Raw genomic sequence first — 18,059 nt, 5'->3', positions numbered from 1 at the left:
AGTTTACGGTAAGTGATCGTTGACTTACCATTAGAAGTATCCTGGAGGGGGTCCAACGGAACATTGAAATCCCCCCCAGGAGTATACACCCTGTTGCAAACCAGGAAAGTTCATCTATCAATTTTTGACAGAAGCTCACATGTGCCACATTTGGAAAGTAAACGCTCGCCAGCGTGATGGGGAGCCCCCCAACCTTTCCCTTGAGAAAGAGGTACCGTCCCTCAGGGTCTGCCAACTGCTGAGTGAGCTCGAATCCAGAGTCTCTCCCCAACAGTATCGAGACCCCTTTAGTCTTCGAATCCGGACTAGCCGCATGGAAAGCTTTGGAAAAATAATTATCTGTCATTTTGGGAATGGAATTAGCCCTAAAATGCGTTTCCTGTAAAAACACAAAAGACGGCCTCCCCTTCCCCAAGTGGCGTAATAGTTGCGACCTCTTTTGCGGAATGTTGAGACCGCGCACATTGTGCGATATCACTGTAGGGTTCTTGCCTAGAGCAGAATAAATCATTGTGCACAATATTGTGACAGCTAGAGAAGGAGAGGGAGGTAACACAAAAAAAAAAAAAAAAAAAGGGGGGAGGGGGGAGAGGAATCAGAAAAAGGAGGAGGAGGAGAAGGGTGGGGAAATAACCAGAAGAGGCAGGGGAAACGGAGAAGAAATGAGAGAGAGGGGGAAAAAGAGGGGTATGGGAGCCCACTAACTGACACTAAGGAAGTGGGTCAGGAATGTTTGGTATTTAACCCCTAGGTAATGACCCCTAGGGGCGAGTATTGATAAATGGGGTCGTGGATTATCCCCCCAACGACAACCCCCCGCAAAACAAGGGAAGTCGATCAAGGAGCCAATCCACAATACCCCCTGTGGGGGAAGTGGGAGAAACACCCAGAGCAATGCCAACAGCCAAAATCCCAGTCAACCCAGGACAAGCGATCTGTCTACAATTACCAGCTGTCCCCCGTCCACCTCCAGCCCAAATTTTCAACAAGCTTAACTTAACCAATACATAACAAATATATCAACCGTAACCATAACCCCAAAAAGGGGTGTGAACCAAATTAAACCCGTATATTAATTCGTATATTAATTCGTATATTAATTCGTATATTAATTCCGCCACAACTACTGGCCATCCATCGTCCATCTGTGCAGCGTGGCCTAACATGTCCAGCCATAGAAGCGTGTAGAGGTCCCTGCTCCCAACCGTAGTGGCCAGGTAATAACAGACTATAGGTAGTGCTCCAGCGGTAAGCAAGTCCCTTCCCTAGTGTACAGTAAAGGAGCATACCTTCGGGTCCTAGCAGACTTGGACTGTTCCATGTTGCGGATCTTTCATGGTAAGAACCACCCCGGCACAACCTGAGCACTGATGAAGTAGACGTCCAAGGGGCTGTCTGCCAAGCTCAGATGCAACAAACTGAATGTAAAAGAAATGAAAGAATAAAAGAATAAAGGGTGGCCCGCCATGTCATCAGTGAGGATGTGCCCGAGAAAACCTGACATAAGTAGGGAGAAACCAGTACATAGCAGGCAAATAAACCTAACAAAAAGAGCGCCGACGGAAGGCAAAAGGCGATCAAACTTGCAGCAGTGCTTGCGTCTCAAGTCCCTTGCCTGATCCTGTCAGCCAATGAACGCTTAAACCTTGGGTGAAACTACCCTGACCGGCCAGTCATTATTCTTGGTCCGGGTTCAGCTGCAGAGCCCTGGGGGTGGAAGAGCGTTTGGGTGTAGCGCTTGTGCCCGGAGTGGGTTGCTTCTGAAACTTCCCCTTTTTGTGCGGAGGTTTAGTTGGAGTGGAATGAGGGGACACCCGGGAGGGCTGAGATGCAGGGACATAATTAAAATCCCTGTACCAGTCAGGAAGATCAATCAGCGGGATTTGAACGTCCTGGCAGAAGCCCTGTAGGTCATCAGGTGTGCGCAGATACAGCTGTCTGCCCATGAATGTCACATTCAAAGCAAAAGGAAACTTCCATTTATAAGGAATATTTTGTCTGCGTAAAGCTTCCAGCAGGGGGCGCACAGCACGCCTATTGCTTAAGGTTATGGGAGAGAGGTCCTGAAAGATTGAAATTTCTGTGTCATTGAATGTGATGTGAGCATTACGTCTTGCTTTAGCCATAATTTCCTCTTTTAATTTAAAATCAGGGAGGCAACATATCACATCTCGTGGGGGAGCTGTATCTGCTGGTCTTGCTCTCAGGGCTCTGTGAGCCCGTACAAAGTCAATTTGGGTGTCAGTTTGGCGTTCTAACAGTTCATTAAACACATATTGTAAGGCAGAAGGAATATTTCCAGGCTCAACGGACTCCGGGATGCCTCGCACCCTGATGTTATTCCTTCTCCCCCTATTGTCCAAATCCTCCAATTGCCTATTCATCTCAATGAGATGGGCTGTGTGGGAATCTGTGATTCTTTCCAAACGTGAAATGGCCTTGTCCCTTTTAGAGCCTGCTTTCTCCACCCCCTCCAGCTTCTCTGATATAGACAGAATATCGGCCTTCAGTTCTGTGATGGCGGATGGAAATGTGCCCTTAATGTCCGCTGCTATTTTCATCATATCAGTTAGAGTGAGGGGGTGTTCAGCCGGCGCTTCCCTTACCTCCTCCTCATATGCGGGTTGCGAGTCTTCACTGAACTCGTCCTCCCCACGAGGCTGCGCCATCTTGGATAAGGCCTTGAGGCGGCGGGGTTGCGACTTGAAGATGTCCGGGATGTTTCTGGCTCCAGAAATCGGTGTGGAACGATGCGAGCGGCTGCCTGAGTTGTGGCGGGTGAGCCTGCTCATGTTCACAGTCGGCTACGGTGATAATCGTGCTGTCGGGGCTGAGGGTATAACGGAGCTCTTCTAGTCTGCTGCCATCCGCTCCGAGCACCAAGCCACGCCCCCTAAACCCTAATTCTAACCATAACCCTAATTCTTACCCCAACCTCAAACCCTAATCCTAACCCTAAACCCTAATTCTAACCATAGCCCTAATCCTAACCATAACCCTAATCCTTACCCTAAACCCTAATTCTAACCATAACCCTAATTCTAACCCCAACCTCAAACCCTAATCCTAACCCTAAACCCTAATTCTAACCATAACCCTAATCCTAACCATAACCCCAATCCTTACCCTAAACCCTAATTCTAACCATAACCCTAATTCTAACCCCAACCTCAAACCCTAATCCTAACCCCAAACCCTAATTCTAACTATAACCCTAATCCTAACCCTAGCCCCAAACCCTAATTCTAACCATAACCCTAATCTTAACCCTAACCCCAGACCCAAATTCTAACCATAACACTAATCCTAAACCCAACCCCAAACCCTAATTCTAATCCTAAACCCTAATCCTAAACCCAAACCCTAATCTTAACCATAACCCTAATCCTAACCATAACTGTAATCCTAACTCCAACCCCACACCCTAATTCTAACCCTAATCCTAAACCCAAACCCTAATTCTAACCATAATCTTAATCCTTAATCTTAATCCTAACCCTAAACACTAATCCTAACCCCGAACTCTAATCCTATCCTTTAACAAAAAACTTTATAGAGAACACAAAAAAAGCAATTGAAAAACTAAAAAACATGGCAACAAATGATGAAACAGATGACAATTTTCTCTGTTGGCTAATAAAAAAAAATGCCAAAGCTCAAAAAAATGCTTTAAAACACTGTACAGCAATGCTCATACAAACGTGCAAGAAAACGCCTGAAAAAAAAAAAATGCTCCAAAACGCGACGCTCAGGTGTGAATGCAGCCCTAATGGAATTACATTTCGGAGCGCTGGGAAGTCATTGTAGGCTGATTACAGATAATGAGAGGGTGGAATGTTTCCATCTGTCAGATGTGATATAAGGTCGCTGTGCCGAACGAGCCGTTCCCTCTGATTACAGGTTCTTCCAGTTTTCTATCACTGTAGGATTAGCCGTCCAGGGGGCAGTGAAAGCAAACAGTGCTGAACAAATCTACAATGAGTGATAGAATAGAGAGCACAGTCACCATCCCGGCTCCGGATAATGAGCTGCACATGTGCATGGGGGGTATAGCTCAGTGGTAGAGCATTTGACTGCAGATCAAGAGGTCCCCGGTTCAAATCCGGGTGCCCCCTTCACTTTTAAATTGTACTGTTTAATTCAGGATTATTCACTTCTTCAGAGTTATTCAACTGTGTTGGATAGATAAACAAGAAAAATATAACAATAGCTGGGATCTTGTTTGGTCAGGGGTGTTCCTAGGATAAGTGTTCATATGTATGGACAACTATGCCTTAGGCCTATGCCGGCCTATGCCTGCGACTCTTCCAGGTGACTTGATGCTACTTGTCTTCTGCAGGTATGCAGAGATAACCGCATACAGGAAGATGCCATGCACTGCCTGAGTAATCTTCCTGTAATGTCGGATCCAAATCACATCAATATAAATGTGGATCTGACTTGGAGGCGACTTCCATTAAAGTCTATGGACACAAGTGGGATAGACGTCACCTTGAAGTAGTAAAGGAACCTTTTCTGATGTCGCAGCGACTTCAGTAGTGCCAAATAAGACATCTCTCATTGACTAACATGGGATTTCACATGTCATGCAACTTGGAGTCTCACAAGTCAGATCCCAAGTCATGGCAGTGTGAACTGAGCCTAAGAGCTAATGGTGACTACTGATCAAAGGATGTCTTTTATAAATGTATCTGTTCCATTCTTCTCTTACCTTTCTTACATATCTACACAAGAATACAAAGAAGGTTGCTCTCCCCTTTTTTTAGTCTCTGGGGGAAGAGCAGTATGGGGATCTCGGTATCCCCTATTAACAAAGTGGGCTCAGAGTCTTTGATGCTGGAGATACTTATAAAATGCAAATATGCAGATCTTCTAGTAAAATAAAAAATAAAATAAAATACTAAAATAAATAAGCTAGACTAAAATGTTGTCTATGCCCGTCCTTCTTGATGATGAAAGACATATTGGTAGGGTGATGGACCCAAAGATAAGGAAATCAGGTTGATGATTAAATTTTTAAAGGATGCTCTCTGTCAACCTGGGTTGTCCCTGGAGCAGTCGGAAGAGGATGTAAAAAGAGGAGGCAAAGCAGGCATGTACTGGCCATTGGGACTACAGGGAGTTTCCCGGTGGGCCGATGGCTCAGTGGGCCGGTCAGGTGCAGTCCTGGAGCCGCTCCTCTCTGACAGTGAGTGATTGCGATTTCACTCCTGTTAGGAGGAGAAGCTGCCGTCACATGCTGGAGAGAGCATTAGGCTTTCTGCTCCCTCCAGCCTGCAGGGGGAGATAGCTGGCAGACGTTCCATCCTCTCTCCCCTTATCACTTGTCACTTATCACATGACTGGAGAGAGGAAGGAGAAGCTGCCTTCAAAACTGTGAGTACAGGTGGGAGGGGGAGGAGAGGGAGGACACTCTGATGTAAGGGGAAGTGCTGATGGAGACACTCAAAATTAAAGTGGGCCGGCCATGATGAAGTCCAGGGTCAAATTTTTGCCCCAGTCCAGCCCTGAGGCCAAGTCAAATCCAGAATAGGTCCAGCAAAAGTTTACAAGAGGTTAGATAATACGTGTTTAAGAGGCACAAAACTCCTCCATTATCAGGGCTTGAATGCTGGCAATGATTAAAGATAATTCTTACACCAGTCAGACTATTTTGTATGCATAAAAAAGACTCTCCTGTTTGTCACAAATGTCTGGGGGCGGAAGGAAGATTTATTCACATGGTGTGGGAATGTGCCAAGGTGCGACCTCTGTGGTCTATTGGTGACTGAATTTATAACAGATAAATTTGACCTCCCTAATATATGTTCCCCCTTGAGAGGCCTCCTGGGTATTTTTGACCAAGAGGAGTTGGATGTGTACACCAAGATGTTCCGTAGGGTTCTATATTTTGGGGTTCGGTAAGTCATAGCTAGGAGGTGGATCTATGGGGAACAACTGACATTAATGTGGTTGAAAGTTGTGAATGCAGACGCTCTTCTCTACCGTATGACGTACGAGGCCAGAGGAGCTACCAAGGAATTTCAGAAGGTCTGGTTTAGGTGGGTTGACTCAAAGGAGACATTGGGGGTTCATGTGGATTGGTGAAAGATGAAAGGGTACGGAGACGTTGGTCTTTACTTGTTTCATGTTGATAGGGCTCGCCCAAGGGTGAGGGTACAGGCTTAAATCACTGATATAACTGAGGGGGTTTAAGCCCTTGTACACACGGTCGGAGATTCCGACAACCAAATCCGTCGGAGTAATTCCGACGGATTAATTCCGGAAGAGGTCCGGAAGTGATGTTGCATACACACAGTCGGACTAAGTTGTCGGAAAATCAGATTGTACATAACGTGATGACGTTATTTCGTTACGACGGGACTACGTTCAGGCTAGTAGCCAATAGCTTTGGTCTAGGAATTTGATCTGAGCATGCGTGGCACATTATCCGTCGGAGTAGGCTACACATGATCGGAGTATGTCCGATAGGAGCATTTTGTCGGAAAATTTTACCGGCAAGTTGGAAAACTTGGTCCGTCGGATATTCCGACGGAAACAGTCCGATGGAGACCACACACAGTCAGAATATCTGACAAAACGGTCCGATAGGAAACATTCCGTCTGAATCTCCGACCGTGTGTACAAGGGCTTAGAGTAATATACTCTATATATCTTTGCCCATGGTTTGTATGTATAGAGTTAATAATAAAAAAAGAACAAAAGTAGAAGTATTGGATTACAGGTTGGGACTTGAGACTCTGGCTGGAGTCTTTATGTTTTCTGTCTAGAAAGCTTTCTGTCTAGACCAGACCTCTAATTTTGTATGTACATGTTGCTATGCTAAATACAAATAAAAAAAATAAAAGACAATTCTTGACAGGCAGTAACAATATTAGAGGATTATAGTGGTTCTCAACCCTTTCATATACCCAGTGAAGTGACTGGCCTCAGGTGTACCTGTTTATCTCTACATCCTTTCAAAGTCCAGAATGTATAAAGCTTGTCTGAGCTTTCAGAAAACAGGGGGTGGAGAACTGAGGTTACACTCTGTAGAGCTTAAGGAGGACAGCTCTGAGAGCTGATTGGAGGGAAGGGACACATCCCCATTCATACAGCACACAGGAACAGAGCTGAAGCTGTCAATCAGCTGGAGCTCCCTCCCCTGTCACCTTTTTCTTGGTGTCAGGAAAACTTGCCAGAAGCGATCATGCTGATAGCAGAGGAATTAAGCAGAAGACAGAAATTACACTTAGTGCTCTGGACTGAGACAAGTATACACTATAGAGGGAAATGCGTTGTTCATTGTTCATGTCTGAGGTTTACAGTACAGGTTGTCGCTATGAAGAGACTTGGGTGAGGAGAAAGGAGCGCCCGGTGTACAGAAAAATGCAACTCTTGATGTAGGCTTCACAAAACTTTTATTGAAAATTCAATCATGTACATCGAGCCAACGTAATTCAAGGGAATGTACTCCCCCCCTTCTTCAGGGCTGTTGGTGAGTACTTGGGGGTGAGCAGCTGCGTTGTCAATACCTGGCAACCTATACTGCGCATACCTTAATCCTCGTCCATCCTTCATCCAGAAAGGGAAGTTTTGAGCCTCCAAAACGCCTAGGCTGCATCTTCCGACTTCTTATGAAAAATAAGCTTTTGCTGGACTTCTCCTGGACTCTCATTATGTATATAACCTTCGCCCTGCTTTATTTTCATTGGAAGTCAGTGGGTGGTGTGTTGTGTCTGTGACCTCTTCATTGACATGATGATGATGAGGAGGAGGAGGACGAGGTGTAAGGGCACAAAATGTTTTCAAAATGTTTAATTATTAGAGGAGTTTTATTATATAAATACTGATATGTGACGCTTCTATTTAACTGGGTATAATTCTATCTGATTGAACCCAGGTTGTGGGACGCAGGGTCAGTCTGATGCCCTCTCTTCACACTTCCGGAACCGACGGGATGAGGAATTTAGTTATAGTGATCGATTTAGCCCAGGGGACTCCAGGTAAGCCACCTACACTACTGGTTATCACAATCATCAATATGCTGGATTTCTGATCTGTAAGAACAGTTTTCTATGAGCTGTGATTGGGACAAACATTGAGGACAAAGAGAAGAAGTGGCATCAGCAACCCTTCCCTACACTTATTCATCTGACATTCCCTATTGATCTCCTTGCTGCAGTCTGGATTGAATGCTGGAGCTGGGGTAGTACCCCTCACCCCACCCCCTCCCCCAAGTTGTGGTCCTCTGTCATTCTTTAAACCAAGCTCCCCCACATTATTATTGCCCCTAAGTGACCCTTTCCTTGCCTAAGTATCACATCAGTTATCAGATCATGGACAGGATTGGACCTCCCTATCTCCAGATTGTGGATTTCCTGATTAGCCTTTTCGACTTCTCTCTTGTTGCCTCCTGGAACTCTTTCACATTCCATCAGGTTCTCATCCACCCTCTTGGTCATTAAAGTGGTGATAATATGCATGTATGGAGGGGGGCGGGGGGGGGGGGGGGGGAGATGTGTATAATGCAACCTTCAATCAAATTTTCCAACAACCAAAAAAAATCTAATTCAATTTTTACCACTCAGAAGCCCCAATCTGTCATCCTAGCTGAATGGCCTTACTATTTGCAGGTGCTGGTCGGGTTGAATACCAGCTCGCCCGGTACATTGAAGGCTACAACAAAATGGCGCCCATCAGCACACCGTCTCAACATGTAGCAAACCTTATTTAAAGTGTAAATAACCCCCCCCCCCCCCATCATTTTCAGCCAAGGAAGCTGCCTTCTTGGCCTCTGTTTAATCTGCAACTGCCATGATGCTGCACATGTGATCAGTTATGACACCAGCCATTGGATGGTTTGACAGTTTGGCTGAGAGCACAGCCAATGGGAGTGTTACATTTCCGGCACGTGCCTGAAATGAAACTGTTTTATGGATGGGTTTACTTCTGCTTTAAAGTGGTTGTAAACAGATTGCAACCACTTTAACCTACAGGTAAGCCTAGATTAAGGCTTACCTGTAGGCGCAAGAAATATCTCCCAAACCTAAAGGTTCAGGAGATATTTGCAGAAATAGCAGCACCGATGTCTATGGCGCATGCACCGTAGGCATCGGGCAGAGGCGCACTGAGCGTGTCATTTCTAACGGCAATCACCAGCTTGCATGCGCGGGAGTGACACCAGCGCTGCTCCGGCCAGTCACAAAGCCAGAGCAGTGATACCTGGAAGACACGCCAAGTCAACATGTCAGCGACGGAGGAGGTGGTTGATTCGGGGGCTTTGATCTAAGGTAAGTAATTCATAATGAGCTAGTATGCTATGCATACTAGCTCATTATGCCTTTGTCCTGCAGGGTGTTTTTTTTTTTTTTTTTTAAAGTGAGGGTTTACTTCTTCTTTAAGTAAAATGATTTCAGATCGGTTTCCTACTCTCCTCCTCTAGGGGTTAGAGGGGTTCTCCCATAGAAGACCAAGCTGAAGGACAGGCGCCATTTCGTTATACCCAAAAAAAGCAACTTCCTTCAACCAAGTTCAAGAACTGACAAAAGTGGTCCTGTCTGTTCTGTAACAGATTCCAAAAGGAAGTTCTCTACTATAGAAGAGGTATTACATTCCCCACTCTGGCGTCCCGTGTCTCTTACCTTCTCCTTTATTCCAATGTTGCATCCTCCATCAGACTCTACAGCATTCAACACTCCAGGAAGTGTCAGGTGGCCCCCCGATATGTTCTTGTTTCTTCCTCCAACCCCTATTTCATTGCTGATTCCTGTAATGACAGACAGATCAGAGAAAGGAACCACAGTGCTAGGGAGGGAAACCCAGGAATCCGACATTTCCAGGAGTGTCAAATACTATAGAATCCTCCGGAGTGCTGGGACAAAGGCGGAGGTAGGAGACATGGACCAACATGGCGGTGGGTATAATACCTCTTCAAGTGCAGCTTCAATCCTCATCTTTCCAGAAAGGTGTATAACCTTGTGTCTCATCTCTCCCCATCCCAGTACTCTCTTGGCTATAATACAACTTTACTCCTCACTTTTCCAAATAGTAGGAGAATTAAGTGTTGTCTTTGTACCTTTTGTATACCACCTCCCTGTGTCAGCTCTTTGTTGTTGTTCTTGTAGACAGGAGGAGTATCTACAGGAGGACTCGGAAGACGACTACATCTCAACACTTGAAACAACCCTCGCAGCGTTACAAAACAAGGTCCGATAATACTTAGTGGAGCTGAGCGATGCTTAGGACACTATCAGATAACTCTCTTGGCTTATAAAGCTTTTGTGTGTGTGTGTGTGTGTGTGTGTGTGTGTGTGTGTGTGTAGCCCAACCATAGACAATAGGCTCAATTCCCAAAGCTTTATGCGAAGACTGAAGAAAGGAGTGGAATAATGCCTTTCTTGTCAGTGAAAATGACGCTTTGTCCCCTCTCACTGCAGTGTTCTGTGCTGGCAGAGCTAAGTAACATCTGCACCCCTCATGCTTTGTGCCCTCTGAAAGGGGGTGTTCTGTGTTGGCAGAGCTGAGTAGTAGCCACGCCCCTCATGCTTTGTGCCCTCCCACTGCAGTGTTTTGTGCTGGCAGAGCTAAGTAACATCCACACCCCTCATACTTTGTGCCCTCCCACTGCAGTGTTCTGTGCTGGCAGAGCTAAGTAACAACCACACCCCTCATGCTTTGTGCCCTCCCACTGCAGTGTTCTGTGCTGGCAGAGCTAAGTAACAACCACACCCCTCATGCTTTGTGCCCTCCCACTGCAGTGTTCTGTGCTGGCAGAGCTAAGTAACATCTGCACCCCTCATGCTTTGTGCCCTGCCCCTGCAGTGTTCTGTGCTGGCAGAGCTAAGTAACAACCACACCACCCATCATGCTTTGTGCCCTCCCACTGCAGTGTTCTGTGCTGGCAGAGCTAAGTAACATCTGCACCCCTCATGCTTTGTGCCCTCTGAAAGGCAGTGTTCTGTGTTGGCAGAGCTGAGTACTAGCCACATCCCTCATGCTTTGTGCCCTCCCACTGCAGCGTTCGGTGATAGCAGAGCTACATAACAACCACACCCCTCGTGCTGTGCGCCCTACCACTGCAGTGTTCTGTGCTGGCAGAGCTGAGTAATAGTCACATCCCATATGTAAAACGTCCTCATACAGGAAGAGAAGCGTGTCTCTGACCAGATATGTTATTGAGTGCTGATTACAGAGTGCACTGGGCCTAATTATGGTGCATGGAACAGGAACGGGGATGTAAGACTAGGGAAATCGAGGTTATTTGTATCATGTCTGTTGGGCCTCTGACACATGGGCTAGCTGCTGATTTGCCATTGCATCAGATCGCTTTTTCAGCAGCATCTAGTCCACAGTGAGCAGATGGTCAGGGGTACGCTGCCTCCCGCATGACTGAAGAAGGAATTCACGGTGAAATCCCTCTTCACCACACCACAACTGCATCTATAGGACGCGGTTGTGGCACGTCCCCATTCACCTCTTTAGGCGTGCAGTGCCAGGCAGGCAGTATTGCCTGCCAACCACGACATGCTCTATTTTTATTTTATTTTTTTATGCCAGCACAGCTTCATCACTGTGACAATTTGTACTGGGCTATCCGGCAGCCATTGCCTGGTTTTGATATGCAACTAGGGTGAGTTAGAAATGTGCCTCATCTCTCTGGTTTTGCTTCCCAACAGTGCCCATGTGAAAGGGGGCCTTAGACTGCTTTTTATCCTGTGACTTCACTTGGGCTTTAAAGAAGTGCTGCACACCAGCTGAAAGATAACATCAGACTTGTAGAGTGAGAGGGGAAAGTAGAAGAGAGGGCTTACTGCACTGAGGGAAGGCCACTTGTTGTTTAATGTTTAGAACTCCAAGTTGTATTAAGAGGTTGGCTAGAGTCGCCTTTCTTTTTACAATCATTTATGTTGATCATTTTATCTGGGCAGCAATGAATGAATTACAGTCATATCCGGAAGCATTCTTGTGATTTTCGGACTTTCCCAGCAATCAGTTCCTTGTTTGCATTTTTGAGTTATCATAGTTCAGCTTTTCATTTTGGATTTGGAGGTATTTGATTTTTTTTCAGTTATGGTTCAAATGACAGAAATACAGGTTTTCACCCCTTAAGGGTGTTTGTAAAATCTAACAAGAAAAACAGTGTTTATTTGCATGCCTCATCTGTGTATTTAGCTATCAGTCTGAAGTTGACCTTTACATTTTTTTTATTTTTTTTTTCCTCTATTACATTTTTTATTTTTTTTGTTCCTCTATTCCATTTTTTTGTTCCTCTGTTCCATATTATTAGGTGAAGGAAATGGAAAGCCAGTTGAAGCAGCTGCAGAAGACACAGATGACCACAGGGGGGCAGCACCCATTACAATGATGTACTGTAGAGCATTGCAACATAAACGATTTCCCGTCTCTGCATTTGTGCGCAAGGATGGGTAAATGCCCGCAAGACCCTCATCTACAGTGTGTGGTCCACCCTGACAGCCAATTGGGCTGAATGTAAAATACAAAACAAAAAAAAAAACCACTGTATATATTCTGCTGTGTGTGTCGTCATTGCAGTCTGATCCTCAAAAACTGAAGGTGCTGATCATACTCAGGAAGTTGACATCTTTTTCTCTGATCCTAATTTAGCACAGATACAGAACCTGTAGAGTATTATGTCCAACACATTTTTTTTTTTATGTTTGAAAATAGCTATCCAGGGTTAAATGCTTTTTCCCTTATATTGCTACCTGTGTACCAATATCCTGGTCACTTCCTGTGTGGTCACCAGGGCAGGGAGCGAACATACTTTTCTCTATGATGGATAGACACAGCAGTAAAAATCTGAGAGGATCTAACCCTTCCTCGTCTCAAAAAAAAAAAAAGTTTTGGCTAGAGATGGGTCTTGGAAAATTACTTTAGTCTAATACCATGTCTGGATATCATTTTAAAACATCAGCTTTTTAAAAGTCCTAAATACAACTATCTTTGGGTCTTCTTTCCTTTTAACACCCAAGGGTCACCTAAAAACTCCTGGGTGGGAATGGACACTAAAACTCCTAGGCAGGCTGGGATACCTTTATCTCCTAGGTGAGCAGGGACACTTGGAACTCCAAGGTAGACAGGTACGCCTGGGACTTCTAGGTGGGTGGGGACATCTGGAATTCCTAGGCTAACTGGGACACCTAGAACCCCTAGGCAGGCAGGGGCACCTGGAGCTGCTAGGTGTAGAGGGACACCTGTAATTCCTAAGAAGACAGGGACATCTGGAACTCCTAAGATGGCGGGGACACCTAGAACTCCTAGGCAGGTGGGTATTTCTGGAACTCCTAAGCATATGAGAACACATGAAGCTCCCAGGTGGGCAAGAGGCATTTGGAACTCCTAAGCAGGCAGGGACAGCTGGAACTCCTGGATAGATGGGGACACTGGCACTCTGCAAGAACAGCTGGAAATCCTAAGGGGCAAGAACACCTGAAACTTCTGAGCAGTCAGGGACAACTAGAACTCCAAGGTAGACAGGGACACCTGGAACTCCTAGGTTGATGGGGACACCTGGAGCTCCTAGGTGGACGGGATATTTGGAACCCTTAAGGAGACAGGGACACCTGGAACTCCTAGATGGGTGAGGACACCTGCAACTCCTAAGTAGCCAGGGACACCTGCAACTCCTGGGCAGACAGGAAAACCTGCAACTCCTAGGTAGCCAGGGACACCTGCAACTCCTGGGCAGACAGGAAGACCTGCAATTCCTAGGTATGTTGGGACATCTGGAACTCCTAGACAGACAGGGATACCTGGAACTTCTAGATAGACAGGGAAACTTAGAACTCCTAGGCAGACAGGGACACCTGGAACTCCTAGACAGAGAGGAACACCTAGAACGGCAGGGACATCTGGAACTCCTAGACAGAGAGGGACACCTGGAACTCCTAGACAGAGAGGGACACCTGGAACTCCTAGACAGAGAGGGACACCTGGAACTCCTAGACAGAGAGGGACACCTGGAACTCCTAGACTGACAGGGACACCTGGAACTCCTAGACTGACAGGGACACCTGGAACTCCTAGACTGACAGGGACACCTGGAACTCCTAGACTGACAGGGACACCTGGAACTCCTAGACTGACAGGGACACCTGGAACTCCTAGACTGACAGGGACACCTGGAACTCCTAGACTGACAGGGACACCTGGAACTCCTAGACTGACAGGGACACCTGGAACTCCTAGACTGACAGGGACACCTGGAACTCCTAGACTGACAGGGACACCTGGAACTCCTAGACTGACAGGGACACCTTGAACTCCTAGACTGACAGGGACACCTTGAACTCCTAGACTGACAGGGACACCTTGAACTCCTAGACTGACAGGGACACCTTGAACTCCTAGACTGACAGGGACACCTGGAACTCCTAGACAGACAGGGACACTTAAAACTCCTAGACTGACATGGACACCTTGAACTCCTAGGTGGGCAAGATCAGCTGGCGCTCCTAGGTGCACATGGACACTTGGAACTCCTAAGCAGATGAAGACACCTGGAACTCCAAGGTGGGCAAGAACAGCTGGAAATCTTAGGAGGGTAAGGCAAAGCCTTGAACTGTAGTGAAGGGGCTCATTAATGAACATCCTGTAGGAAGACCATGAGTTACTCATTCCTTTGTATTAAACCAGAGATCTCCTTGCATTGATACTCTATTCCCGTGTGTGTCTGTTTCCAGGCCCATGAGCACAACTCAGCTGATACCACAAATAAAACCTCGTATGAAGTAATCCGTTTTTTATTCCCCATGTTCTACAGCTTCTGTAGCTGTTCTTATAGAATAAACTAAACACCCTTTGCCTTTACTTACTTATGTTTAAATGTTAACTTTTGCCTGAGGTTCTTTCAAAGCAAAGTATTTTATTTTTTTGGCCAATTTTATGTTGTTTTTGAAAGTTTACACATTTATAAATAGATGTTGTATATCTTTTTTTTTTTTAAAAACACTTTATGTAAAATCTTTATTTGACAAATAAACATTTATTATAGGATTTATCTCAGACAATCTGTTGGGTTTTTCTTCTTGGAAAGGTTGGAGGCATTCTGACTTTGCATTGCAGCTTGTGTAATCTGTTCTCCCCGCCGCCCTTTACAGAACATACAGAAATCACTCCTCATGAGCGTTGCCAACCTCCCGCAGCATTTTTTTTCTGACAAAACATGGACAATGTGCTGACGGAGCACATCTTTTACTGACAATCTGAAAAATGACAGAACTCCTATTAAAAACTAACACAATTTGTATTTAAACAGTATAAACACAATATGGAAATAATGACAATACCCAAAACCAGTCATTTGCTTGGTGTACACTTAAAGTCAACACAGCATGACAAATTATCAGCTCCTGATATTTACAGACAGTTGTGAAAATACAATTTTTTACAAACTGTCTATTTACTGACTGTTGGGCAACCCTGCTCCTCATCTTTTTATCCCAATAATTCTGTTTTCCTCTTGTTGAAGGTTTCTTTCTCTCTGATAACATCTTGTACTTTTAGCTGGAGATCTACGTTTGGTTGTCTGCGGTGATGGCCTTTCTAATTTACATCTATGAAAAAAAATAGATATATTTTAATGTGTTTGAAACTAGAGGCCAGAGTCAAGTGATGGGGTGGGGATGGGGGGGGGCTATTCTTTTGAGGTTTCTGTGGTTCTCTTGTGTGTTTGTTGATAGAACGATAATTGTGGTTTAGTTGAGAGGAGCACATGGGGTGGAGATTAAAGATTGGACTGATGTACTGGAGACCTGAGCCAAACCTTTGGTTAGTAGATCTATTATAACTGGGGAATTCCTTTTACTTGTTTGGTAGGAGGAAGATTCTGGGCATTCTAGTGTGAAGAAGATAGGTTGGAGAATGGCACCCTCTGGTGGGGGAAAAGGAAACTTGTTCTTACAAAGGAAATGCTACCTTCAGCTAGGCAATTGGCTTACGGTAAATATTGTGTGTGTTATTCTTCCATTGTGTAAGTTCTAATCTCCATAGTGGCTGCTTTATGTTCCTCCTGGAAGTTTCATTGTCTGTAGTTTAAATTTATGACTTTATGACTGGTGGTGAACGTCTTGCACTTTCTTCATAGGACCAGATTCAAGTGCATGCCCAGCTTTAACTAAGTATTTGGACTAAAGTATTCTGCCACCCTTCCTTCCTATTATTGAAGTTCCATTGTCTGTGGTTTAATTCTTCTTCATGTTGACTCCCGTTGTTGAACGTCTTGTACTTTCTTAAGAGGGCCAGGATTAAATGTGCTTATGAGATAGAGTGCAGAGACAGACACCCTCTGGTGATTGTGGAGAAGAATCCTTCTGACAAAGCATATGCTAAACTATAGCTTTAACTGGGTATTTGGACTGAGATATTCTGTATGGTGCCTATTCCCTCCTTTGCTTCCTTCTCTCCTTTCCTTCCTTCCTTGCCTTCCTTTCCTCCCTTCCTTCTTTTCTCCCTCCCTTCCTTCCTCCATTCCTTCCTTCCTCCCTTCTTTTCTCCGTCCCTTCCTTCCTTCCTTCTCCTCTTCCTTTATCCCACCCTTCCTTACTTCTTCCCTCCCTTTCTTCCTCCCTTCTTTCCTTTATCCATGCCTCCTTTCTTTCTTTCTTTCTTTCTTTCTTTCTTTCTTTCTTCCTTCCTTTCTTCCTTCCTTCCTCCCACTCTTCATTCCTTCCTCCCACTCTTCATTCCTTCCTCCCACTCTTCCTTAATCCCACCCTCCCTTCTTTCCCTCCTTCCTTTATCACTCCCTCCCTTTCTCACTTCTTACTTTCTTTCTTTCTTTCTCTTTCTTTCTTTCTTTCTTTCTTTCTTTACTTCCTCCCCCTCTTCCTTAATCCCACCCTTCCTTACTTCTTCCCTCCCTTTCTCCCTTCCTTCCTTTATCCCTCCCTCCCTTTCTCCCTCCTTTCTTTCTTTCTTTCTTTCTTTCTTTCTTTCTTTCTTTCTTTCTTTCTTTCCTTCCTTCCTTTCTCCCTCTCTTCCTTCTTTCCTTCCTTCCTTTCTCCCTCTCTTCCTTCCTTCCTTCCTTTCTCCCTCTCTTCCTTCCTTCCTTTCTCCCTCTCTTCCTTCCTTCCTTCCTTTCTCCCTCTCTTCCTTCCTTCCTTTCTCCCTCTCTTCCTTTATCCCACCCTTCCTTACTTGTTCCCTCCCTTTCTCCCTCCCTTTCTCCCTCCCTCCTTTCTTTCTTTCTTTCTTTCTTTCTTTCCTTCCTTCCTTCCTTCCTTCCTTCCTTCCTCCCCCTCTTCCTTAATCCCACCCTTCCTTCCTTCTTCCCTCCCTTCCTTCCTTCCTTTATCCCTTTCTCCCTCCCTCCTTTCTTTCTTTCTTTCTTTCCTTCCTTCCTTCCTCCCCCTCTTCCTTAATCCCACCCTTCCTTCCTTCCTTCCTTCTTCCCTCCCTTCCTTCCTTCCTTTATCCCTCCCTCCCTTTCTCCCTCCCTCCTTTCTTTCTTTTCTTCCTTCCTTAATCCCACCCTTCCTTACTTCTTCCCTCCCTTTCTTTCTTTCCTTCCTTCCTTTCTCCCTCTCTTCCTTCCTTCCTTTCTCCCTCTCTTCCTTCCTTCCTTTCTCCCTCTCTTCCTTCCTTCCTTTATCTCTCTCTTCCTTTATCCCACCCTTCCTTACTTCTTCCCTCCCTTTCTCCCTCCCTTCCATCCTTTATCCCTCCCTCCTTTCCTTTTCTTGTTGTCTCTTTTTTTGTCTTCCTCTTGTATAGAATTTTTTGATATAACGATAATTCAGTGCTTGCTGGTGAGAAGGGGATGGTTCATAAGTCAGCGCCTTCTGCTGATCGTAGAAGAGATGTGTGGTCTGATCCAACCGGTTTTCTTTTCCAGCTGGTGAAAGTTAATGCGAACCCTAACTGGATAGCATTAGGTTTGCTAAAGCTCTGTGTATTATAATAGTAAAACTGGGGGGGGGGGCACAACATATAGATCAGCCACATCCCACATCCACAGAAGAGCTAACTGGCTTCACCTACAGTACCTGCATCTTGGCCCCTTTTGGTGTATCGGGGACAGTAGCTGTAGCCTCTGTTGTCACATCAGCAGACGCGGT

General features: G+C 45.4%; 1 protein-coding gene and 1 non-coding gene across 2 annotated transcripts in view; both read left to right on the top strand.

Moving 5' to 3' along the window:
- LOC143936060 (peroxidasin homolog) overlaps window positions 1–14,990 on the top strand; it is a 93,193-nt gene extending 78,203 nt beyond the window's left edge. Inside the window, exons 18-20 of the mRNA XM_077460369.1 lie at window positions 7,883–7,985; window positions 10,107–10,188; window positions 12,269–14,990. Coding sequence (XP_077316495.1) covers window positions 7,883–7,985; window positions 10,107–10,188; window positions 12,269–12,346 — 263 coding nt within the window. The 3' untranslated portion in view covers window positions 12,347–14,990. The remainder of the gene's footprint in view (window positions 1–7,882; window positions 7,986–10,106; window positions 10,189–12,268) is intronic.
- Window positions 4,044–4,115, top strand: TRNAC-GCA (transfer RNA cysteine (anticodon GCA)). The gene has a single exon. It is a non-coding gene; the product is annotated as a tRNA-Cys (tRNA).
- Window positions 14,991–18,059: the final 3,069 nt, after the last annotated feature.

The sequence above is a fragment of the Lithobates pipiens genome, unplaced genomic scaffold (assembly GCF_037356315.1).
Source record: "Lithobates pipiens isolate NorthernLeopardFrog02 unplaced genomic scaffold, aLitPip1_a1.2 Scaffold_28, whole genome shotgun sequence".
Taxonomy (NCBI): domain Eukaryota; kingdom Metazoa; phylum Chordata; class Amphibia; order Anura; family Ranidae; genus Lithobates; species Lithobates pipiens.
This window is presented reverse-complemented; position numbering and strand designations above follow the sequence as displayed.